The 23,021-nt window shown below is 51.8% G+C and overlaps 6 protein-coding genes across 6 annotated transcripts; 4 read left to right on the top strand and 2 right to left on the bottom strand.

The window, feature by feature from the left end:
- Positions 1-719: 719 nt before the first annotated feature.
- Positions 720-5,919, top strand: BO85DRAFT_391273 (ubiquitin-binding serine/threonine protein kinase VPS15). Its single transcript, XM_025656800.1, has 3 exons — positions 720-1,068; positions 1,126-1,246; positions 1,296-5,919. The coding sequence occupies exons 1-3, from the start codon at positions 855-857 to the stop codon at positions 5,824-5,826; spliced, it is 4,866 nt and encodes a 1,621-aa protein (XP_025519337.1). The 5' UTR covers positions 720-854; the 3' UTR covers positions 5,827-5,919.
- Positions 5,920-7,758: 1,839 nt separating this feature from the next.
- On the top strand, positions 7,759-8,297 carry BO85DRAFT_195939 (uncharacterized protein). The gene has a single exon (XM_025654475.1). The coding sequence runs from the start codon at positions 7,890-7,892 to the stop codon at positions 8,229-8,231; it is 342 nt and encodes a 113-aa protein (XP_025519336.1). The 5' UTR covers positions 7,759-7,889; the 3' UTR covers positions 8,232-8,297.
- Positions 8,298-10,862: 2,565 nt separating this feature from the next.
- On the top strand, positions 10,863-13,807 carry BO85DRAFT_365080 (DENN (AEX-3) domain protein; the record flags this gene model as incomplete). Its single annotated transcript, XM_025655727.1, has 4 exons — positions 10,863-11,243; positions 11,309-12,328; positions 12,391-12,627; positions 12,686-13,807. The coding sequence occupies 4 exons, from the start codon at positions 10,863-10,865 to the stop codon at positions 13,805-13,807; spliced, it is 2,760 nt and encodes a 919-aa protein (XP_025519335.1).
- Positions 13,808-14,391: 584 nt separating this feature from the next.
- Positions 14,392-15,823, bottom strand: BO85DRAFT_446571 (SDR family NAD(P)-dependent oxidoreductase). The gene is made up of 4 exons (XM_025659535.1): positions 15,512-15,823; positions 15,415-15,446; positions 15,003-15,333; positions 14,392-14,935 (listed from the first exon to the last, which is right to left on the bottom strand). The coding sequence occupies exons 1-4, from the start codon at positions 15,634-15,636 to the stop codon at positions 14,479-14,481; spliced, it is 945 nt and encodes a 314-aa protein (XP_025519334.1). The 5' UTR covers positions 15,637-15,823; the 3' UTR covers positions 14,392-14,478.
- A 298-nt stretch (positions 15,824-16,121) lies between these two features.
- BO85DRAFT_414917 (TBC domain protein) lies at positions 16,122-20,087 on the top strand. The gene has a single exon (XM_025657665.1). It carries the CDS (start codon positions 16,517-16,519, stop codon positions 19,823-19,825), a length of 3,309 nt encoding a protein of 1,102 aa, XP_025519333.1. The 5' UTR covers positions 16,122-16,516; the 3' UTR covers positions 19,826-20,087.
- Positions 20,088-20,278: 191 nt separating this feature from the next.
- BO85DRAFT_195883 (Zn(II)2Cys6 transcription factor) lies at positions 20,279-22,927 on the bottom strand. Its single transcript, XM_025654473.1, has one exon. It carries the CDS (start codon positions 22,513-22,515, stop codon positions 20,731-20,733), a length of 1,785 nt encoding a protein of 594 aa, XP_025519332.1. The 5' UTR covers positions 22,516-22,927; the 3' UTR covers positions 20,279-20,730.
- Between the last annotated feature and the right edge of the window lie 94 nt (positions 22,928-23,021).

Genomic DNA, 23,021 nt, shown 5'->3' with positions numbered 1-23,021 from the left:
GAGACGTCGAAAGAGGGTGGTCAAGAACAGGTGAATCGTCACTCAACCGTAAGATGCAGCTGGTAGAATCAAGTGCGATGCTAAATACGAGTGCGTGAAAGACACCAGCTAGCTGTACAGCTCGCTATCAGCACAAATAATGGGGCCAATGTTCTTTATGAGGGTCCTCAGCACTGTGATTGGCTGCAGTGCTTGGTGCCAACCGGCAGGCAAAACAAGCTTCGGCACTCTAGCACCGCATCATTGTATGGCGGTCACCGAATCAGATGGGGGAATTGCCAGCACATCAGTGCCTGAACTCGCAATGCCAGAGTTTGAAACGTCCAGGAGTTCGCGGTAATTGGATGAATAGGGAGGAGATTCCCGAGTTTGCGGTGGTGGATCGCCACCTGTCAAATCATCAAATGATCTGTCCGGATAGATAGTACACCAGAAGTTCTTAGATAATCAAATAGCTAATCATGCTCGATTTGCTGCTTTATAATTCGGTGCACAATGGTTGATATAGTTATATTCTCCGGGATGCACTTCAACTTTGTTTCTACTTCCATCTTTCCAGTGGCAGCAGCAGTAAATTACCTTCAGGTCCCCCTTGAGGCTCCTTCAGGCTCCCAAATGTTGCAGACTCACCGCCTTCCCCGGCATCATGTGACTGATATGCACTATCGGACCCCCTCCAGACGCGTTGGACTGACTTCATCCTGCGACATCCTCCGATCATTTATTTGAGCCTTGTGCCGGGATGATCCAACGCCGTAGATTGGTCGATCGGCTTACCTCTTTGGTATTTAATGGCAGATGCCACATATAACCTACAAACCCAAACCCTCATGAGATGAAGGCACTTCAACACCATGGGCCAAGGCTATTCCCTCACAACCCTGTCCGCAGGTTCGGCTGGGATCGATGTCCCCGAGCTTGCGGATCTGGTGTATGAAAAGTCGATGGGTGGTGGTCGATTTATGAAAAGTATTCGAGCAAGGCAGCATAATGGACTAGTCTTTGTAAAGGTAATCATGAAGCCTTACCCCAGCATGAAGCTGGAACCATATATCAAAGCTATTCTACGTAAGTGCCATGAGCATCCAGTCGGATCTTCAGTATAATATCTGACAAACAATTTAGGGGAGCGCAAACTACTGTCTGAGGTTCCGAATGCGTTGAGCTATCAGAGGATATTGGAAACCAGCACTGGCGGTTACCTCGTCCGCCAATACATACACAGCTCTCTCTATGACCGGATGAGGTATGTAACCCAGATAGAGTTGCTTTGGACTCTTTCTAATACTATGTAGTACCCGTCCATTTCCAGAAGATATCGAAAAGAAATGGATCGCTTTTCAGTTGCTCTGCGCATTGAGGGATTGCCATTCGCTGGATGTCTTTCATGGCGATATCAAGACAGAGAATGTTTTAGTCACCTCATGGAACTGGCTCTATCTGTCCGACTTTTCCTCGTCTTTCAAGCCGACATTTCTTCCAGAAGACAATCCGGCTGATTTCTCTTTTTACTTCGACACGTCAGGACGCCGAACCTGCTATCTGGCGCCCGAAAGGTTTCTCGTGGCTGGCGAAGAACCAGGTAGTAGGGAAGTCAACTGGGCTATGGACATTTTTAGTGCGGGCTGCGTCATCGCGGAGCTTTTTCTGGAGTCACCTATATTTACTCTGAGCCAAATTTACAAGTATCGCAAGGGAGAATACAGTCCGGAACATGGTCAACTCTCCAAGATTGAGGACCCTGAGATCCGCGCGTTGATCCTCCATATGATTCAGCTCGAGCCAGAGTCTAGGTACTCGGCTGAAGAGTATCTGAACTTTTGGAAGAACAAGGCCTTCCCTGACTATTTCTACAGCTTCTTACACCAGTACATGTCTCTGATGACTGATCCATCGTCAGGCAGAGCGCATGTTGAGACCGACTCAGCAAATAGAGGGGAGACTGATGAGAGAATTGAGCGGGTATTCCATGACTTCGATAAGATATCGTACTTTCTGGGGGCTTCGCCGAAGGCTTCGACAGATGGTTCTAGTCGCACTACCTCCAGGCTGACCGGCAATACCTTCCCCGTTCAACTGGACCTACCACAATATGGACAACCAACTCCCAAGTCTCCAGCTCAGTCGGATGACGGTGTGCTGATCTTTCTGACGCTTGTGGTATCTAATCTGCGCAATACTTCGAAATCGTCCGCACGCGTCAAAGCTTGTGACATTCTCCTTGCCTTTGCCGAGCGATTGTCCGACGAGGCAAAGTTAGATCGCGTTCTTCCGTACATCATGATTCTTCTCAATGACCGCGCAGACTCCGTCAAGGTCGCTGCGATACGTGCTCTTGCACAGTTATTGGAAATGGTTCACGTGGTCTCGCCGGTCAACGCATACTTGTTCTCCGAGTACATCTTCCCGAGACTACAACCGTTCGTTCCTAGCGGCAGTTCGAACCCTAGTCCTTTGGTTCGGGCTGCATATGCTTCATGCGTTGCATCTCTGGCACGATCATCCTTAAGATTCCTAGATATGATCCAGGCACTACGATCCGACACCCGCTTGCCCGCTTTGATCCCAGCTGGATCTGAACCTAGGTGGACAGAAGATGCTACATACCACAACCTATATGACGTTGCGAGAGTCGACCTTCTCGAGTACTTCGAGGCTCACACTAAAGCTTTGTTGACCGACAGCGACGCTTCGGTCCGCCGCGCCTTTCTAGGTTCTGTATCCGACCTCTGTGTGTTCTTTGGAAATCTCAAAACCAGCGAGGTTGTTTTGAGTCATCTAAACACGTATCTGAATGACAGGGACTGGATCCTGAAGTGTGCTTTTTTTGAGGCGGTCATTGGCGTTGCAATCTACGTCGGAAGTACAAGCTTGGAGCAGTACATTTTGCCTTTGATGGTCCAATCAATGACGGACCCAGAAGAGTTTGTTGTTGAAAGGGTCCTTCGGTCGCTAGCAGTGATGGCAGATATGGGTCTTTTCCAGCGGTCTACCACGTGGGATCTTCTGCATATCACTGTCCGATTTCTCGTGCATCCGAACGCTTGGATCCGCGAAGCAGCAGTCCATCTTGTAGTCAATTCAACCAAGTTTCTCTCCGTCGCCGATAAGTTTTGCATCCTCGCCCCTCTCGTGCAGCCTTTCGTGATAGCAGAGATAATGAACTTTTCCGAGGGAGAAATGCTTGACGCACTCAAGAAGCCACTATCAAGGGGCGTATACGATCTAGCATTTGTTTGGGTATCGAAGACAGAGAAGGGTATCTTCTGGAAAGCAGCAAGCCGTGATGGGATATTCACCTTGAATGGAACTGACAGTTCGCTCACAAAGTTGGGGCACAAAGCCTCCACTCATCCCAGCCTGCAGCCCAAGAACGAGGAGGATGAGCAGTGGATCGCCCGTCTGAGAAATATGGGAATGAACCATGATGATGAGTCTAAACTTCTGGCCCTTCGGGAGTACATATGGAGAGTATCGATGCGTCAGCCAAGAGATTCGGAGAATGGAATCTCTGATTTGAACAATGTCATTGCTCTAATGCAGCACGGGGTGACTCCTCAAACTGTGTTCTTTGACAAGACTCAGAACATCAAGCCACGGAGAAGTTCTATCGGGAAGTCTGAAAACGATAGATCTGACGAGCGGAAATTGCATACTATTACGGATGCTCTACTTGACGCTTCAACAACCATTGATAACAGACCCGAATCACGCCGGAGACATATGCGTTCGCGGAGTCAAAGGGACCCGGGAGCTGCCCTAACAATTCCACGACCGAGTGCCTTGGATAACATCAGGGCAGAGAATTCGCCGATATCCTCACCGATAGCATCATCACCTGGTGCAGCGCCCGGCTCACGGCCTTTGTCACCTCCTAGCTCAGATGCTGGACGTAGGGGCTCAGGAGGAAGGGACAGTCCCGGACATGACAGTTCATCGACACCTACGGATGCGGAAAATCCTGCAATTAGGAAATTGGCCTCCGGCGTGCAGCGTAAGTCCAGTGCTATGAGCTTACTTAACCGCAAGGATTCAGCCAAGGCATACGCAGAGACTGGAACCAGCTCGGCCAACGCCTTTGGAAAGGTTGATTTGCCATCTCAGAGAGCAGAGGTGTCTTCTTCTCCCTCGCCCGTACCGCATGATAGGAAATCACCTGAGCAGGGGCCCCCCAGATTCCACGCCAATCACTCATATGCAGGCGACGATCCTGTCGTCCTCAAGCTTTTAGATTCCGTGTTTGCGGAAAACTACCCTACCGACTTCTTTGATCTAGGGCCCTATGTCAAGGAGATAGACGTAAGGCGTCCGATTGTGAAGGCTAATGGACAAGAGCCTGACAAAGTGTGGAAACCGAATGGAGGTCTTGTAGCCGTTTTTGGGGAACACAGTGGCCCTGTGAACCGCGTGGTTGTGGCACCAGACCATGCTTTCTTCGTTACTGCTGCGGACGACGGCACCGCTAAGATCTGGGATACGACTCGTCTTGAGAAGAATCTTACCCCGAGATCCCGCCAAACATACCGCCATTCCACCGAAGCGAAATTGAAGGCGTTGACTTTCGTTGAGAACACTCACACGTTCGTCACCGGCGCAAATGACGGCAGTATCCATGCAGTGAAGGTTGATTATCATAATGCCAACGGCACCGTTCGCTATGGGAAACTCCAACTTGTGCGCGAATACCAGCTACCAACAGCTGAAGATGGAACCGTCGAGTATCCCATTTGGATGGAGCATTTCCGTCTGGAGGGCCAGTCCACGCTTCTCATTGCCACCAACACCTGCCGTGTTCTGGCATTGGACATGAAAACCATGCTTCCGGCGTACTCATTACAGAATCCAGTTCATCACGGCACACCAACCACTCTCTGCTGCGACCGAAAGCGCAGCTGGCTCCTCATCGGTACCTCACATGGCATCCTCGACCTGTGGGATCTTCGCTTCCGCGTCCGTCTCAAAGCCTGGGGTCTTTCAGGCTCCGGCGCCATCCACAGGATCCAACTCCATCCGACCAAGGGCCGTGGACGATGGGTCTGCGTCTCCAGCAGCGGCAGCCACGGCAATGAAATCACCGTCTGGGACATCGAAAGAGTCCGCTGTCGGGAAGTATACCGAGTTGACACACCCAGCGTCAACAACCCAAACCAGCCCAACGCAGGCAATACCGACCCTCACAAAATCACCAGACTAGGACACCCAAGCAGCACACGAGACTACGAACCCTGGCACGTCGAAGGCAGCCGACCAGAAGGAATGCTCAGCCGATTCGCAATGGAAGGACTAGCATCAGGCCCAATAGATCACCATCCATCCGGCCCATCTCCTTCCGCAGGAATCGGTGCCTTCGCACTTGGCTTCGACTCCCCCGACGACGGTCGCGACAACACCACTCGCTGCGGCTTCATCATCTCCGGCGGCAGCGACCGCAAGATCCGCTTCTGGGACCTCACCCGACCGGAGCATTCCACTATCATCAGCGGGCTAGAAGTTGTCACGGATGGCGCCGTGACCAGTAAACCACGCTACGACGTATCTCAGCCCATCCCGTCCCTTGTCATCACCTCAGAACACATTCCGACCCCTTCTTCTTCTACAACTCCCGACCCAGTCCAGAACGGCAGTAAGAAGAGCTCCGCCAACGCCACTGCCAACACCAAAAAGAGCGGAAGCGGTCGTCTACCCCGAAGCACGGTGATTAGCTTGCAGCAGCAGCAGTTATTGAAGAGTCATCTAGACTTTATTCAGGATATCGCCCTGCTGAGAAGCCCGTATGGAATGATCGTGAGTGTTGATCGCGCGGGAATGGTTTACGTTTTCCAATAATTTGTCTATCTCTCTCTCTCTCTCTGTCCACATGTATAACTACTGATAGTCTTGTTATGAGAAAGCATACTTATGATAACATCTACTTCGGACCCGTCTTCGCTTTGACAAAAAAAAATTAACCGTAGGGCAGTAATTCCAGTAGAGGTCTGCCTATATCCGATGATTACTTAGTACTGTAGTAGCGCAACTTGGCGGATTTCCACTACGTACTTGGTAGATAAGGGGTTGTGTGCTAACTACTCCGTAGATAGTTATCATATGATCTATATGATATTATGTCTTAGACTAGTAGTTGATTTGCCAGGATTGATGATGCATAGCGGTCTAACGGTCGATAATCCTACTACTACGTACGCAGTACGTACCTTAACCCTGGTCAACGGCTGGAATGCAGATAGATGAGTGTCTGGTTGGTCGGTTGGCGACGTATCTTCTAACTACTCCTAATAATAATCTGACATATCGGATTAATGCCATGGTCTTATAGTATTTATCCCTTAGGTCTCCACTTTATTTAAGTTCTCTTTCCCAGTCTACGGAGTAGTAAAAGGATTTGCGCCATCTTATGTGCTGGTGGCATCAGCGATAATATATACTACCATCTGGCGGACTAGTAGCTACATTCGATGTATGTGCTTATTATTTACCCTAGAGATAACTACTAGGCCAATGTATAAGTTACATGAATTAAGCACGATGGTCAATGCTACGTAGTACCTACAATACTGCGTAGTGTATAGAGAGATGGAGCAATGTTGAGAGAAAATGCCGGAAAGATTGTAGAAGCAATCAGGTGGGACAGCGAACTTTGGGGGGTGGAAATGATGAAACACTAGGCGACGGATACAGAAAGCGATCGGCAAAGAAAATTATAGACTGGAAAGCGACCAATGCGGTTGGCGTTAATTTCTTTTCATTGTCAACTTTTGCCCTGCGAGTAACAAAGAGAGAGACATTTTGGTTGTTTTTAATATCGGGTTAATTTGATTGATACAGTTGGGATTGAGGATTGCTTGGCTGTTGTTGTTCTGCTTTTCTTGATTGTCTTGGTTGGATTAGTGGTAGGAATTGTGCCAGGCAACTATGTCAGGAGTTGGGATGATTCATCAAAGAAGCCACTGGATATGTGTAAATTCTCGGCATCGCATTCTGGCGAACGGAGGTGATTACTCGTCCTAGTTATTGCTAGGGCGTAGTGTTTCCGTACATCCGAAACCAACTTATAAACACTCTGTTGTGTTCATACGTGTCGGAGAGTTTGTAAGGTCCAAAGATGAGTAGCGACGGTAAATTACGGCAGGCCCTATTATTGAGCATTGGATAGATTAAGCGAGGGCCAATTTCGGATACAGACAGGTGACCGGTCGATAGGTCAACCTGCAGTATTCATATTTGAGGCATGCACTGAAGAGCAAACAATCCCATCTTGAACTTCTTGTGATTGATAATGGTGCGTGCAGTGGGTTCAAAGGGTTCGAGCGGATGAAAAGTCTGGTACCGCCAGATCTGGACCATGAGATGAGAATCCCGCGTCCCGTTGGTGAACCATGGATGGCGAAATTAATACGATTCATGCCGCGACGGTATCCAGTTCAGTCTCCATCTGGCTTCTGCAGGGCCCGATCGCGGTTTGCTTTTGTTACAGGTAGACATTCTTCGGCCAAGTTCCATCCCCGAAGACTTGGCGGTGTGTGGTCTTGTTTCTTATTTTTCCTGCCTTCTGTTGCCTTGCTCCTCATAATTGACTTGTGGGATGGGATATACTCCGTAATATTGGATCGACACCCTCGGGCTTAGGTGACGGATGATATCTGTAAACGCAACATTATGTTCGTCGGACTGGTAATATCCCGATCTCTCAATCACGAACGCGCCTCAGACTGGAGATCTAGATCGACGTTTCCTATGCATGCACTGAATCTGATATTCCGGCAGCCGGTGGGCGAATGACTGTCAGGGCAAATGGCGGACTGACTCGATCGGTGGATCGGACCCAGCGGCGGGCAGTGAGACAGACGCGTCGCTTACCGACCGAATGGACCTGATGGGGGCGTCTAGCAATGTTCTGGAGAATGACACCGGAATTACAATCTGCAGCAGTGAGGGTCGAGTGTCAATGCGCTCCAGTCTCAACAAACACTTCAATAGGGGTTGGAGGGAACAGCCGGAAATTCCGGGCGACACCCATGACTTATGCACACAAACTCAAACTCAAAGTCTTCGTTATGAGACTTACTGCGAGGTATTGCGAGGTATCGCTTTTACTCTATATGGTCGTGGTAGATGGTTGCTTGTATTACCTTTCCTCTTTCTGCTTTGCGCGCATCTTGAGCCGCTCTAGGAGATTTTTTTCGGCTGGGGACGTCGTCGGCGATGCGAGTGTCTCTGCGAGTGCGACATGAACAACCCCTAACTGCCGTCCTACACGAGCCAGACCGCACTTATGGTGGCCTCTGCCGTACACCCATCGTTGATAGGCTTAGTTCCTGGAGCCTAAGCGTCCGAGAGCGAACCACTGCGCATCCTGAAATGATGATCTCCCTCGCGCAGGCAGGGATGGCTGATCTGGTTCTGACACGAACAGTCGGAGTACAGAGCAAATAGGGCCTAGTCAACTAGATGAGGTTCTACCGTTGTACTACTCCGTATCTCAGAAATCAAATTGTCGATAGAGTTTGGCGCCCAGGAAGAGCGACAACCTCCCATTCATCAATCGATGAGGATGGGAAGACCGGCGGAGAAAGCGTAATCTCCCATTCCGGGACGTTTGTCTTAGACCCCTGATGACCGTGCTCGCCAGTTAGTCCACCGGCGTTGCACCGTTTCTGCTATTGCTAAATTTATCGTGTCGGAGATACTATCATTACGCTCGTAAGGGGCTGCAGTACAGCGAGAACAGCATTGTTAAAGGCTTTCCAACCTGGCTGCATAGCCGGGGGGTTTTCTTTCCTTGACCCACGTTTGGGTGTACTGCAGTTGGACACGACATGGCAGACTGAAACCGCGGAGGATGGAAGCGTGGTCACACCGTGGTCTGGTGTAGTGTTTAGAGCAAAGAATCTGCGACCAGAGACCGGGGTGTGTGTGTGTGTCTGGCTAATGATCAACCTCAAGAATAAGACTGTGAATGCCCTGGTCAGACACGGCACTAAGAGGTTAAACTTTCGACTGAACCTTCCCGTGGTGTGGATTTGTCATTTCGCATCGTGCCAAATGCGACTGGTTTTGCTTCGTACCTTGCCTTTCTATCCTCTTCAGGGCATGATCTCTCTTTTTCTTTTCTTTTTCTCATCCACCCATTGCTCTGTTTCCTCAGTTCTCAACAGTTTTGGCAGGGTGCCTGGAAGATCCATTCTCGCGTGGGAGAGAGACTTTCGGGCCGTCCGTCTCATGCTAGCAATGAATAGATAGTAGTCTAGTACGGAGTAATAGTAGAGAGTGTTATCGTGGGATTCTTGAGCCGGGATACCGTTCTGACTAGATATTAGCCCGTCGCATGGTCAGACTGTTAGCTTGATAAGGAAGAGGGGATGAAGGGAGCATCTCCTCTTCCTTGGTAGTATGGCAATTATTGCGTTCTCACCTACCGCCATTCAACCAGCAAGTTCAAGCTTCTTTTTCTCCCCGCACGGGCGCAAGGACTGTGACAGGGATGCAGCAGAAGCAGGCCAGACTGGGAAGCGTACAAAGTAGTAGTAGTAGTAATAGTAAATTACGAGGTACGTACTTTCCAGGGAAGGATAATTATTGGTAAGTGGTAACCCGTCCGGGTGGGAGTGGCCGCACGAGGCCAACCCGTGATGGAGCGACTAGAGCCAAAGTTGTCCCTGACTAGCAGAATAGTCAGCCGGTTCTTTTCCCCCCACCCACCACCTCCTCCAACCGGCGCAGGAACAGTTTAGAGAAAAAAAATAATTAGAATTATTATACGGTACAAATAGTCTACCACTTCTGGAGTTGTCAATTTTCTATGTAGGACGTAAACCATCATTGCAGTGGCAGATGGTATGCATTAGTGAGTGTTTTATAAAAATAACTATTATTAATTTTTTATATAAGTTCTGCTGTGACTTCTCTTCGAGTACCTACCGTAGAGACAACTACAAAAATAGAGAGACGACGGAGGTCGCCCCCAAGTATCTCCTGGGTGGTTCACGCAGCCAAAGAGTACTCGAACAGTACCTAGTCGGCCCAGCTCTCCACCTTTACCTCCACCGGGCCCTCTCTGCCCCCTTTAGTGGTCAACGAACCTCTACTAACCGCTTCCTCTTTCCACCTTAACTCTTCATGGTCAAGATTGTCTCCCTGCTTTGCCTTTTGCCCTTTTCCTCCCCTACTCTCTCTCGCTCTCTCTCTCTCTCCGTCCGGTTCCAATTAACCTGGCTTAACCTAACTTGACCTATTCTTTCTCCCCTTCTCCTCCTCTTCCCTCTCCCTCCTCTTCCCTCACGCCTTTTCTCTCTTCCTTCCTCCCTCTTTCCCCTCCTTTGTCCTCTCCTCCCTTTTCCGTTCCTTATCCAACTCCTCCCCCTCCGAGGATCAGGACCGTCCGGTATCAACACCACCGCCACTCAAGGGAGTTGTTTTCCTCGCTTCCACATTTCATTAGATTATTCCAATCTAGATGTGCCGTAGAGCGTGAGAAATGCCCATCAATTGAGTTCGCGGGAGTAGTTGTGATCGATCCGTCCGATCTCATCTCCGCTGTGTTTCCCTCTTTTTAGTTGCAACAATATCCTCCCCCTATTCCTAATCGCCGTCCTTCCTTTCAACCCTCACGTCTTTTTCGACCTCTAGCAGTGCTACTGTTCTCTCGACCTGCCATTCAGTCTTCTAGCAAGCAGAAAGGAAACGGCAAAAAGTCAACAACCAGTCGTGATTTCACTACTATTCGAACGCAACCATCGGAACCAAGGTTCGGAGACCGCCTGCATCCCAAACGGGAAAAAGTAATCCATTACGCAACCCACGTCTGTACATAATATAATATTCCCCGTCAATCCCTTGAAAACCCCGACAAAAAAACCATCACTATGGGTCATTCTCTGAGGGACCACGCCTCTTTCGTCCGTCCGTCCACTCGCGACCGGCCGTCGACCCGCGACCAAGGGGAGAACTCGCTCGTCGTCCCTAGTCGCACCTCCTCGCTTCACTCCCGCATTACGCAACCCATCCCTTCGCAAGCCAATACGAAAGCTTCTCAGCGAACCCCCAAGACTCTCACTCATGCGTACATGGTTTGCGGTGTTGGCCGGGAACCGTCCCAATGGGTCCGGGCTCCCGCGCCCGCACAGGGAAAGATTGGACACATGAAAGGAGCCGTGGGCCAGTTTTGGTTGCCCGAGATCCTGGGAAGCAGTCCCCGTCTGGAACAAGATAATGAAATCGCCAAGTCCTTGCATTCGGCCATGAGGGTATGTTTCTTTTGAATCCGCCGCCATCTGGCAGAAGGATGGCTGACACTGACTGGCCGTATTAGGCATGCTTCCCTCATGATGTAGAGATCTGCACCGGCAAGAACCAGCCTCACTGCGTCCATCATGCCTTCGTTCTGCAGCAAGATTCTTCTCACACCCTATACGGTATCGCCCTGCGAGTATGGTCCCGCGCAGACGACAAGCGTGCGGAAACGATTCGCGAATTGCGCAAGAAGACAGAACCCGATTTCTACGATAACCCGGAAGAGACTTACTGGATCCCATACTGTCTGAGTTTCCTTTCCCGCTACCCACTCTACGACCTTCTGGGCGACTATCTCCGTGGCATGTGGATTCATTGGAACAAGGCCACCAACTTGTTCCATGCGGAGGAGGTTTCGCGAATTCTGAGCTTTCCTGCGCCCCGCCTCAACGACCTGGTTCGCATCGATATGAAGGATTATGCTCTCTGCTATCAGTTCCCATCGTCCCCGACGGGCTTCCAGAACTTCTCCATGTGGCCTCTCTTCACCTGCCTGTCGATCCCTAATGTCGTGGGTGTTGTTGAAGCTGCCGTATCGCCGACACGTCGTATCATCTTCGTCAGCCACTACCCAGCCATGCTCACCATGGCTGCGGAAACCATCCGTTACTGTGTGCGCATTTACGAATGGAGTGGATTGTATGTTCCCGTTGTCCACGCTCGTCACATCAAGGACTTGGTTCAGGAGCCCGGCCCGTACATTCTCGGTGTCACGGCTGAATGCCGAACCCTCTTCAACGCTCCCTCTGATGCTCTGGTCGTGGATCTGGACCGCAACTTTGTCCTCACATCGAGTCCACCCGATGTTCTGACTCCTGGTCAGCGCACCAAGTTCATCAACCGGTTGACCCAGGCCTTGAATGGTGATGTTTCACCCTCGGGTGTTCCCAACCACCTCCGTTCTGCCTATGCTGGTGGCAAACTTATTCCCGCTGGACAGATCATCGTGATGCGGGGTGAGGTCGAGAGCGTCCAGGATCCTTCTTGGTGGAACCAGGATGCTGTGATGAACGTTATGGATCATGTGTGCGAGAAGTTGGTGAGTGATTCTTTTGGTGCAAATATCTGTGTGGGTCTTTACGTTAACAATATGTGTACTAGGGACGCAATACTGGCATGAAGGCCATCTTTGGTGGCTCTGTCAAGAAGCCTCTCATGACCAAGGTTTCCATGCGCCACCTGAACGAAATTGTGCGTGAAAGGAACCAGTACTCTCGCGATGCGATGGAAGCTTGGCAAGATTTCATCAACCTTAAGGGTCGCATGGACACCGAGCTGAGCAAGGTCACCAAGCGCAACAACTTCTTGGTTGAGGAGCTGGAGACCTGGAAGCAGCAGGTTTGTTTCCCCCCTCCCTGGATGACTCGTGTATGATTCGGAGACTAACCCCATGCAGTTCCTCAAGTTCCAGGCTTTCGCCGAGACCCTCACCAAGGAAACATCTGAGCTCAAGGTTAAGATTGAGAACCACAAGCGTGAGAACCGTCGTCTTACCGGTCTCATTGACCAGCAGAAGGATGATGTGGCTCGTCTCTCTCTCCGTTTGTCCGGCACAGAGAAGCAGCGCGATGATGCTCTGGAAGCGTTGGTCCTCCAGCAAGAAATTGCGGAAGAGCTCGAGCGCGAGAGGAAGCGCAACCAAAAGGAGCTTGCTTCTTTGCAGCACTCCAATGCTTCCCTCACGCGGCAACGCGATGAGGCTCAGCGCGTGGTGCTGGGTCTCCGCAGCCTTATCAATGGCCAGACACATCACATGGAGCACATCGTTCGTTCGATTGGTAGCTCTACCGACCTGACCGAGCTGCCCGAAGCCGAGGCTGCCGTCGAGACCAAGGAGGCCGGACAGGATGTTGAGACCCCGAGAGAATCTGCTGTGTCGTCGCGACGCTCTAGTGCCAATATCTCCGCGAAGAGCGTTGCCAACAATGTGAGCCCGGACTTGGAGCAACATCTCCTCAGCATGGGTAAAAGTCACAACCGTCTTGCACGTCTCAGCATAACTGATGTCGCAGATCGCTACCTGCGTGACAAGACTGATGCTATTTCCGACATCATCCGCAGCATCAGCGAGCAGTGTGCTGCCGCTGTGGAAGGCCTACAGCTTGCTCAAGATGCGGAGGATGATGACCTCCCGGCATCCGGCAAGACCACCCCAAATGGAAGCCGTCGTCTGACAACTGATGGACTTCGCGGGCACTTGACACCAGCTGGCAGTGAGATGGGAGATGGCGACAACCACTCGTTGCACCCCGATCACCGGCGTTCTAGTGTCCCGCCGACCCCAGACCTGGTGCATAACCGGTCCAGCACATCCATGTCGATGGTCAGCAGCTCGACGTTCCCGGAGAGGTCGAGTCAGCAGTATGGGCCTGGCGAGATCCCGACCCGGATTATCGAGGACGATGATGAGCGCGCTCATGAGACCGATGGTCTTGATGACCACACTGAGACAGGCACTCTGTCCAAGCAGGCCAGCGAGGACCTCATTCGGGCCGGCTCTTCCCGACTGGTTGCGTAATTGTCTCTTGAGAACGACGATGCAACGCTTGATTTCGACGACTTTTGACGCGACGTCTGCTCCTACCATCTTGTCCAAATTAGAGCGAGTTGTGGCCACTCTTTGGCATTGATTTATCTGCCTTTGAATTTTTCTTTTGACAGTTCCCTGTTATTCCACCTTTTTTTTTTTCCTCTGGAGATTCCCATTGTTTTTGACTCCGTGATTCTACCCAGGCGTTATTCTCCTTTACATTTCTCGGGAGCACCATGTGACCCCAGTTGATTTTTTCACGGGACGGCTATATTGATTGCTTTGGTTATTCCCACCTGCCATCCCGTCTTTATACCACTTTTGCCTTCTTGAGAGTCCGTTGACTTCTCCCGCCTTGTAGTAGATCATTTGGCTTCCCCTCGTTGGGCCGACCCCTCATTCACTCGAGTTTCCTATCCTGTCATCCTCCTGTTTCCATTTGTCCATACTTCTACCTGTTGACTAGGGCAGCTTTGAAAGCTGCTATGTGAAGTTTAAAGAGATACACTGAATTGGTGTCAGCCAATTCCCCACCGCAACACACAAAAACCTCTGCGGTTCTCTGAATGTAATTGTTGGTTACAAACCTCATTCGAATCCTATTTGTTTGTTTCATTATAAGAGTAGTTCGAGTAACCTGATACTATAAAGCATAGTGACTATGCCAACTTGCCGGGCACAAACGGGTGTCCAGCACTAAGTCCACCACAGACAGCCCAAGCCTGTCCATTAACATAGCTACTCTCATCACTCCCCAGGAACAACGCCACGCGAGCCACCTCATCCGCAACCGCTCCCCGCTGCAGAGGATTCAGCTGTCCGACTTTTCGCTCTGTGCCTCGCGCCCGTGCAGCATCAAACACCGCCTGAGTCATACCCGTCTCAATTAACCCTGGACAGATGGCATTGACGCGAATCCCCGTCCCAGCCAACTGGTACGCACACGTCTGGGCAACAGAAACAACCGCCGCCTTGGAAGCAGAGTAATCCGTGGAACCAGCATTCGAGCGTAGTCCTGCAACAGACGCCGTGCAGATAATAGAGCCCCCGGGGTATGGCTTTGTCTCTGAGGTGCGCTTCATACCCTCGGAGGCGTATTTGGCTGCTAGGAAGACACTAACAACAATCGAATCAGAAAATATTTACCCCCGGGAATTGTAGATGTTATTATACTCATACTCACCTAGCCACATTCGTATTCAACGTCTTCATCAACTGCGCCGCCGTAACCTCAGTGAAGATCTTCGGCTGGCCTACGATGCCCGCATTCGCGAAAAATATATCCAATCGGTTATACTTCTCTAGTGCGTCCTGGACGACTGCCTTGACGGCTTCTTCATCGGCGGCATCGAATTGGCGGACGTGGATGTCTACGCCGGGATACAGGGACTCGATCTCCCGCTTGTGTGTTGCCAGATGGCTGTCTGCGTAGTCGCAGATGTAGATGGCTTTGGCGCCGTTGTGGGCGTATTGGTGCGCTGCGGCGCGGCCGATGCCTGCGGGGGAGTTGGCTCCTGATTACTATTAGCATGCGTGTCCCATGTATGTGTATAATTTTGGGTAGGGGTAAGTAGTATGCTGAAGGGGGTGTTTACCGGTTACAATTGCGACTTTGTCCTTAACTCGGCTGGTATGTTGTCAGTTTTGCAGGGCAAGTATATAGAAGGACTTGAAGTATAAGTATAGACTTACGGTCCGACGGAATCGCCTGCAACTTGGCGGATTCGAGGAATGCCCTCGAATGTGCCTGCGTCCGGAATGCCTTCCACTAATTGCTGGCTCACGGCTTGGAGACGACGTTTGGCTACTGAGGACATGATGGGTGAAGTATGGAAGGGACGGAAGATATGTCAGCGTTCACTAGTTTCACGGGTTGAAATAAATTGTTTCTTTTGGAGTTAAACTGTGGTGTGAATCTGGGGTAGAAGAAGAAGGTATTAGGCTGGGTTTACACCGACAGGAAGACCACAATCAGCTTTACTCAGTTTACAAGGTCGATCTCCCCCATCGCAGCCCCCAGAATGACGCCCGGTGGCTGCGGAGAACCGAGGCTGAGGGTCAGGTGACGAAGAGTAGCAGCCGAGGGAGGGAGAGATATATATGGCCTGAGGCACTACATATCGTCGGAGTTAAGACATCCTTACCGCCGGATATGAAGATCGACCATTCCCTGAAATTCAGGCACCCAGGCCCCTCTTACATAAGCGTGAGCTGGCGGCATGCCAAGTCACATGGCTGCAGCCACACGTCATGGTCCGTTCGTTCGGCTCCCCAAAGCAGCTGGCATTCCAGACCCTGGCTGCTACTTTTCTCCTCCCTCAATTTTCCCCCCGCGTTCCTGTCATTCTTTGCCTCTGTCTCAGCTTCGACCTCCTGCTTCCGCGGCTTCACTTGGAATTCTATCGCTTTTCTTTCTCGTCTTGCGGTTTAGCGTGCGGGTGTTATCATCATCATCTCCGGTTGCTTAGGTCGATCATCTGCCGCACAAACAACGTCGCAAACAGCGGAAACCGGCCTCAGGTAGCACAGCCAGACACAAAGCTAGAGGCTAGAAAAAAAGACACACGCCGGTGATCCTACTTGGTAAACTCCACATTCCTGTCTCAGAAATCACGCAAAGAAGAAAGACCGAACAAAACGAAGCATACATGAAGGCCGCAGTTCAAGTATCTGGCTCTGTTCACCGCCCCTCGAGTCATGGCGGAGTGCGATATCCCACAACTACCGCGTCGTTCCTCGTCTCGGACCTCCTCCTCTTCCCGGCGAAGTCAGAAGGCTAAGACCGTTCGTGCTCGCTCGCAAAAACGTAATTCGGCATCCTCCAGTGCCACAGCCACCGACCTGACCTCGTTCCCTTCGCTTTCCCCGGACCGGTCCCCCGAGGGGTTCGTCGGCCAACCCGCGCTGAACCGTGCATTGACCAATGCCTTGTTGGAAGGTGAAGAAGGTAGTGATAACCCGCCGGATGTTAATCGAGATCGGAGGTCTGCCTTGGCTAAGCTGACCGGTGGCTCGACCCCGAGCCCTGGTCGTGCTGCCCTGTTCGGGGATTCGGTGCCCATTCGTGATTTCCCGGGGGCGTTGCACCTGGCGGATGACTCTCATATTGAGCGTCTGATTGCGAGTACCGGTGCGGTTAAGCTGGTGCGACAGTTCGCCCGTGATTTGGCACAGCGCGATGCGGAGATTTCAGCTCTGCGACAGCGGGCTGATGCGAGGGAGAGGGAGCTGAAGAGGATGCTGCGGGAGGTTTCGGTCTCGAATCAGGATATCGAGCGTCGGTTATATCAGCTGGAAAATGCGCCGTTGGGCGATGAAGCTGGTCAGGAACATGGTGGCAACACGGAACAGCCGGGCAGCTCCGCCTCCAGTATGCATGGACTGATGCAGCAGGCGATGATTGATGGGCTTGGATCTCAGGTTCATGAGGAAGGGACGGATGCTGCAGGTAATGTGCAGGCTACTGTTCGAGGGCCCCAACGTCTCGATAGCGATGCACGCTCTGGCAATTCTAGCGTGGAGTCGGGAACAAATCGCAAGAGACATGGCTCTATCCGAAGTTGGCAGGACTTTATTTTCGGTAATACTACGAGTAGCCGAAAGACAAGTCGAGCAAGCAGCGTAATGGGTGAGGTCGAGGAGGAAGAGACTCAACGTCAGCGAAATCTCACCAACCCTTCTAGTCGCCGAAAAGCGCTGGACGAGCAATTATTCCAACCCCCAGAAGGTCAACAAGGGCCTACTGCTGGTGAAGTTGCTGGGAAACACCTTAATGCATCCACTGGCGGAGACGACGCTAGTACTCATTCACGCAAGTCATCAAAGTCGCTATCCTCGTGGACGGTCAAGTTGTTTGCTGGGAACACACAAGCAAAGGACGAGACCAATAGTGATGATGGCCGCGGCAGAGCTTCGTCTACGAATCGGGGGAGTAGCAAAGGTATCTCTCCTGCGCTTCCTCCCAATGCTAAGGGGCCTGTTTCAGCCATGGCCGCCCTGAAGCGAATAAATAGCAATACTAGCGTGCACAGCGCTTCTGGGCGGACACCTGGGCCTAACAGCGTGGCCAAATCTGGCCAAATAAGCCGGAGGCAACCGTCTGCGAGTGTCTCACAAGGAACATCCGCAGACGCTACAGCTAAGAACGCGACCAACCTCGGACCTGTTGAGATGGATGCCATCCTTCCCCTGGAATCACGACCACCTACTCTTTCAAACATGTACAACAACTACCAACCGGGCGAGTTGCTGACTGACCGTTTTGGATTCATCTACGACCAGCGTCGGAAGAAAAGACAAAGGGAGGCGAACGCGTTCAAGAACGCCGGAGGCAGCAACCGGCTCAGCATTGCAGAGACTCTCAGCAGCTTACGGAGCGACGCTTCCGATGGTGATGATGCATCCGACTCTTTAAAGCAACTTCAGCCAATGCCAGAACCTCAGTCTTCACCTGTGTCTGCGTCCCCCGAGACCCCGGAAGCCGGTACAGTCGCACTTCGGAGATGGCAAGACTATCTGAGGGTACCCACTGGACCGACAGAGTTGCTGTCACATACACCTTCAGCCGGTCCTATCGTATCCCTCACCACAGCAGGCGACAGTTCGCCTCGCAATTCTGCTGTGGCTGTCGACAAACGTGGCGCAGTTTCCGTCAATCCAAACGCCCAACCGTCGGCATCTACGTCCACAGTAGTCGCAGATCGTCCAGAGTTCGCTGGGGTTTCCTCCGACGAGCCGGCCACATTAAGTCTGGCTGCAGGCGAGAATGAACCGGTTAAGTTGCTGCTCGAGCAGTTGACGGAACTACATGATTCCCTACAACGTGACCGGACCGTGCGGTGGAACGAGTTCCTGCGCAAAGTGCGTGCAGAGCGCAGAAAAGACGGCGAAGCTGCCGCAGCCGCCGCCGCCACCTCCGACCGGGCACTGCAGTCTGTCGATATGCCCGAGGCATCGCTGGCCGATGGCGAAGTGGTGGGTATTTCTGGCCTAGGTAACAAGGGCAAAGTCGGCCGTGCCAAGTGGCGCGAGTTCCGGGTCCTCGTGTTGGGAGGGATCCCAGTTGCCCTGCGGGCAAAGGTCTGGTCCGAATGCAGTGGCGCCTCTTCAATGCGAGTGCCTGGTTACTACGATGACCTAGTAAAGGGCACAGGTGGCTCGGAACCCGACTCATCGGTCGTCGCCCAGATTGACATGGACATCAACCGGACTCTGACCGATAATGTGTTCTTCCGCCGAGGACCAGGCGTTACCAAGCTCAAGGAAGTGCTCCTGGCCTACTCTCGCCGCAACCCGGAGGTCGGCTACTGCCAGGGGATGAACCTCATCGCCGCATCTCTCCTGCTTATCACCCCAACCGCTGAAGACGCCTTCTGGCTCCTCACCTCCATGATCGAGGTGATCCTTCCCGAACACTACTACGACCATGGCTTGCTCGCCTCCCGGGCCGATCAAGTAGTACTACGCCAGTACATTGCCGAGATCCTGCCCAAGCTATCTGCCCACCTCGAGAGTCTGGGCGTCGAACTCGAGGCACTAACATTCCAATGGTTCCTCTCCGTCTTCACCGACTGCCTCTCAGCCGAAGCCCTCTACCGCGTCTGGGACGTAGTCCTCTGTCTGAATGTAACCAGCGCCGTCAACAACCCTCCCGCCACCGGCACAGGCAATGCCCCTTCTTCCACCCCCACGACCGACCCCACCGACTCAGACCCTAGCGCCAGCGGCAACGGGGGCGGCAGTACCTTCCTATTCCAAGTAGCTCTCGCCCTCCTCAAACTCAACGAGCAACAACTCCTCACCACCTGCTCCACCCCAGCCGAACTCTACACCTACATCAACCACCAAATGACCAACCACGCCATCAGCATTGACGGCCTCATCCAAGCCAGCGAAGCCCTTCGGAACGTCGTCCGGCGCGAAGACGTGGTCGCCCGTCGCGCGGAAGCTCTCCGCGAGATGCAGGAACTCACGCGAGGCCGCCCAACCTCGTCAGGGGATAGTTAGAAGATGGAAGGAAAGGGAAAGTCCCCAACTGAAAATCAGAATCATGTCCTGAAAGAGAAGAACAATACCAACAAGAAGAAGAAATAAGCATGATATCAATCAAATATCAAATCTTTCCCCCCAAGAATGTTGTCCTTATCTGCAACTCCATCATTGCATGATACCACATTGTATTATTTGTGATATGTATTATCTTTATCGATATATTTTTGCTATGCCCTTATAGACCAGCACCACCACTTTCATTTTTTTTTTTTTTTTTCCGGTCATGATACAAATGAGTATACTGAACTTCATTAGTGTACCGAATATAGTTCAATGTTACTAGCGCAGCGTTGGATACTAGTTTATGTTGTGGGTGTTCTCTTGCATGTGTGTGTGTGTGTGTGTGTGTCTTGGTAGGAATATTTATTTCTTTTATGACCAATTTTATCAATGACAATATGCGAGTATTTCACCACTATTGATTCCTACCTACCTCAAAACATAGCGCTATTGAATACGTTTCACCCTGATCATTGTACAAAACTCGCAATTGAAGCTAATGTAAATAGTTACCAGCCAAAGTAGTTCTTTCGTTAGATCATTTCAGAAATATCAAAACAGTATAGCTGGTAGATCGGCAAAAATATAGCTTGTTCTTATTTTCAAACATAAGATAAAGAAAAGATAGATAAATAAATAATAACCCCCCTAAGCGCATGGGATCCCCAGCGGATCAATGAAATCAACTCGTTGGCATCATCTCAGTGTCTTCTTTTTGGACAAGCAATCATTATCAGTCGGGGAGGGGTATCATTGCCATGGTAGGTAAATATCGACAGGAAAGTAGAAGGGGCTTGTGCAAGGGTCGGTCAATAAGCAACCCGAAATTTCATGTGCATATAGTATAGAGCCCCGCCTCTTTACCTGGCCATTGGAAGGAGGTCGGGTATCCAAAACCGACTGTTGTCGAGGACCGTGGTTAGGTCAATTTCAGGCATGGTAGGCCGAAGACCAAGGTCCATCACATCACGGGCGACCGCCTTGATCTGATGCATAATCGTTTGCGAAATCGCCCAGGTCCGTCCCAGGGTCTTGAAAACGCCAATGGTAAGCGTCAGCCGGTCACGGCTGGGGTCGGGCATCTGCCCGGCTTTGACAGAGCACGCGGCCAACTGCACCATGGAGCTGAGGACCAGCGCGCAGATGAAGAAGGGCGTGTGCTTCACAACTGGCATGCGAATAGACGCCAGCGAGGAGATTTCGCTGGCTGCCTTGACCGCCTTCATGGCATGCGCATGATGCGAGAAGGCGGGGATGCTCAGCGGCCCGTGATGGCCGCAAATAACCTCCGCTGCCACCGCGGGGGACGACAGCAGATCAGATCGCGGGAAATGGAGGTAAATCGCAGATCCGTTGACGATCATTGTCGCTTGGAACATCATCTCATCGACGGACCCGTCCGAGCGCAGCAGTTCGGCCTTATTCTCGGGCAGGTGGTGGAAGAAACTGGTAATCCGTGCGTCAATGGCCTCGACATGGTCCTGCTGGCCCTCAATCATGTCTTGGATGGCCACTACGCGTCCCAGGATGCGAACGGCCTCGATTCGGTAAGTGAAGGAAGAGAAGTCTCGCTCCTCATCTGCAAAGACACGCTCGTCGAATTGCGCAATAGTGGGTGCAGGCGGAGGTGGGAGGGCATCTTGGTAGATCCGCTCTTCGCAGGGCAATGGTACCTCGAGCGGCCCAGAATTGCACCGGAAAGCTGGCTGAACACCCAGTGCAGTGAGCATGCCTTCAATGATGAAGAGCTCCCACCAGGTGCGCCTCAAGCTCTCCTCCCGCACCGGGTCGCCATAGCTGAGCTGCGGCGCAGCGTCTCTTTTGTTCAATCCCAACTCGAAGGCCAGATTGACAGCCGTCGTCACGCACTCGCCCGCCTTCTGCCGCTCATTGCGGGAATGCAGGACAATGGCGAGGAGCACCAGGGCCTGTAACTTTTCAATGGACCCTTCCTGGTCCATCACGGACGACATGACCGTCGGCCGGTAGTTCTCACTGTTGGCGGCCGGAGTGAAGTGGGTCCCAATGAATTTGATAACATGCTCCAGGAACGCAGGCACGTGGTTGCGGTAAAGGACACGATGGGGCGGCAAGACCGGGTGGGAAGGATGGAAATAGGTGTAGAAGATGTCGATAAGATAGCCATCGCCTGCAATGGTAGAGATCGAGTCTGGAGTCATGGGGCTATTGGTGACGCCGACCGTCTGCGAGTGCGAGGAGCCAGAGTTATCTGTCAGAGCGGGACTGCCGGAGGGTAAGGAAGAGGAGGGCAGGGAAGTCGGCACGGGGGTGGTGGTGGCGGCTGCCACCGCATACGACATGGGCATGTTACTCGACAGAGTCCAGTCGGACGGCACGTTGAAGTATTGGGGCTCGAAGGAGGTCGACATGTCGGCGGGGAGTTGGTCGGGGGAGGATGGATTGGCTCGACGCTTCTTCGAGGGGCCCTTGTACCCGCGACGCGACGGGGTGTATTGACATTCAGAGCCTGTGGCGGAACAGCGACCGCAGACAGGAGTCTTTCCATCACATTTCAGGTGCTTGTGTCGGCACAGCAGACAGGCAAGCAGCGACGGGCCCGAGTTTTTGGCAGAACCGGAGTCCTTGACGGAGATGAACGGGTTTTGTTGGAGACCTTGATCCATGTTGAAGGCGGGAACAATTGCTGAATGGTTACTGGGAATTAATAAGCTGGTGGTCTCATTTGCGCAATTCCAGCACCATGCAGAGAAGAAGAAAAAGAGGAAAAGAAGAAGACAGAGACAAATTGAAACCCAGCAGGAGAAGGAGAAAAGAAAGACGGCAAGCGGAAGTTCGGTACAAGCGGGGGTGACGGCGGAAAGGAAGGTTTTATGGAAGCACAAGAAAAAAGCGGGCGGGAAGTGAAGTGGGGGGGAGGAGGAGGGAGAAGGAGAAGGAGATTAATTTTTCTCTAAAAAGAAGATCCAGGGATGGAAAGAAAGACGATGGATACAATCGGAGAAGGCCGAATGGATTGATTCTAGGACGATGACTGGCAGGTAGGGGGGGAATATTGAATTAACTAGTTAACTAGCACTAGACGCAACGGCGACACGAATCATGCAGAACGACCAGTGCAGTAGAAGGTGTAGAAGGCCAAAAAGAGAGAGACATACCACTTTTCTTTCCC

The sequence above is a fragment of the Aspergillus piperis genome (assembly GCF_003184755.1).
Source record: "Aspergillus piperis CBS 112811 unplaced genomic scaffold BO85scaffold_3, whole genome shotgun sequence".
In the NCBI taxonomy this organism is placed as follows: Eukaryota; Fungi; Ascomycota; class Eurotiomycetes; order Eurotiales; family Aspergillaceae; genus Aspergillus; species Aspergillus piperis.
Note: the sequence above shows the minus strand (reverse complement) of the source record. Positions and strands in the feature narration are given on the sequence as shown.

Coding starts and splice junctions, on each gene's coding strand:
- BO85DRAFT_391273 (XM_025656800.1), top strand. CDS start 855: ATGGGCCAAGGCTATTCCCTCACAACCCTGTCCGCAGGTTCGGCTGGG. Junction 1,069..1,125: donor ATATATCAAAGCTATTCTAC/GTAAGTGCCATG, acceptor CAAACAATTTAG/GGGAGCGCAAACTACTGTCT. Junction 1,247..1,295: donor TCTCTCTATGACCGGATGAG/GTATGTAACCCA, acceptor AATACTATGTAG/TACCCGTCCATTTCCAGAAG.
- BO85DRAFT_195883 (XM_025654473.1), bottom strand. CDS start 22,515: ATGGATCAAGGTCTCCAACAAAACCCGTTCATCTCCGTCAAGGACTCC.
- BO85DRAFT_195939 (XM_025654475.1), top strand. CDS start 7,890: ATGTTCTGGAGAATGACACCGGAATTACAATCTGCAGCAGTGAGGGTC.
- BO85DRAFT_414917 (XM_025657665.1), top strand. CDS start 16,517: ATGGCGGAGTGCGATATCCCACAACTACCGCGTCGTTCCTCGTCTCGG.
- BO85DRAFT_446571 (XM_025659535.1), bottom strand. CDS start 15,636: ATGTCCTCAGTAGCCAAACGTCGTCTCCAAGCCGTGAGCCAGCAATTA. Junction 15,447..15,511: donor GCAGGCGATTCCGTCGGACC/GTAAGTCTATAC, acceptor ACAACATACCAG/CCGAGTTAAGGACAAAGTCG. Junction 14,936..15,002: donor TTGAATACGAATGTGGCTAG/GTGAGTATGAGT, acceptor GATTGTTGTTAG/TGTCTTCCTAGCAGCCAAAT.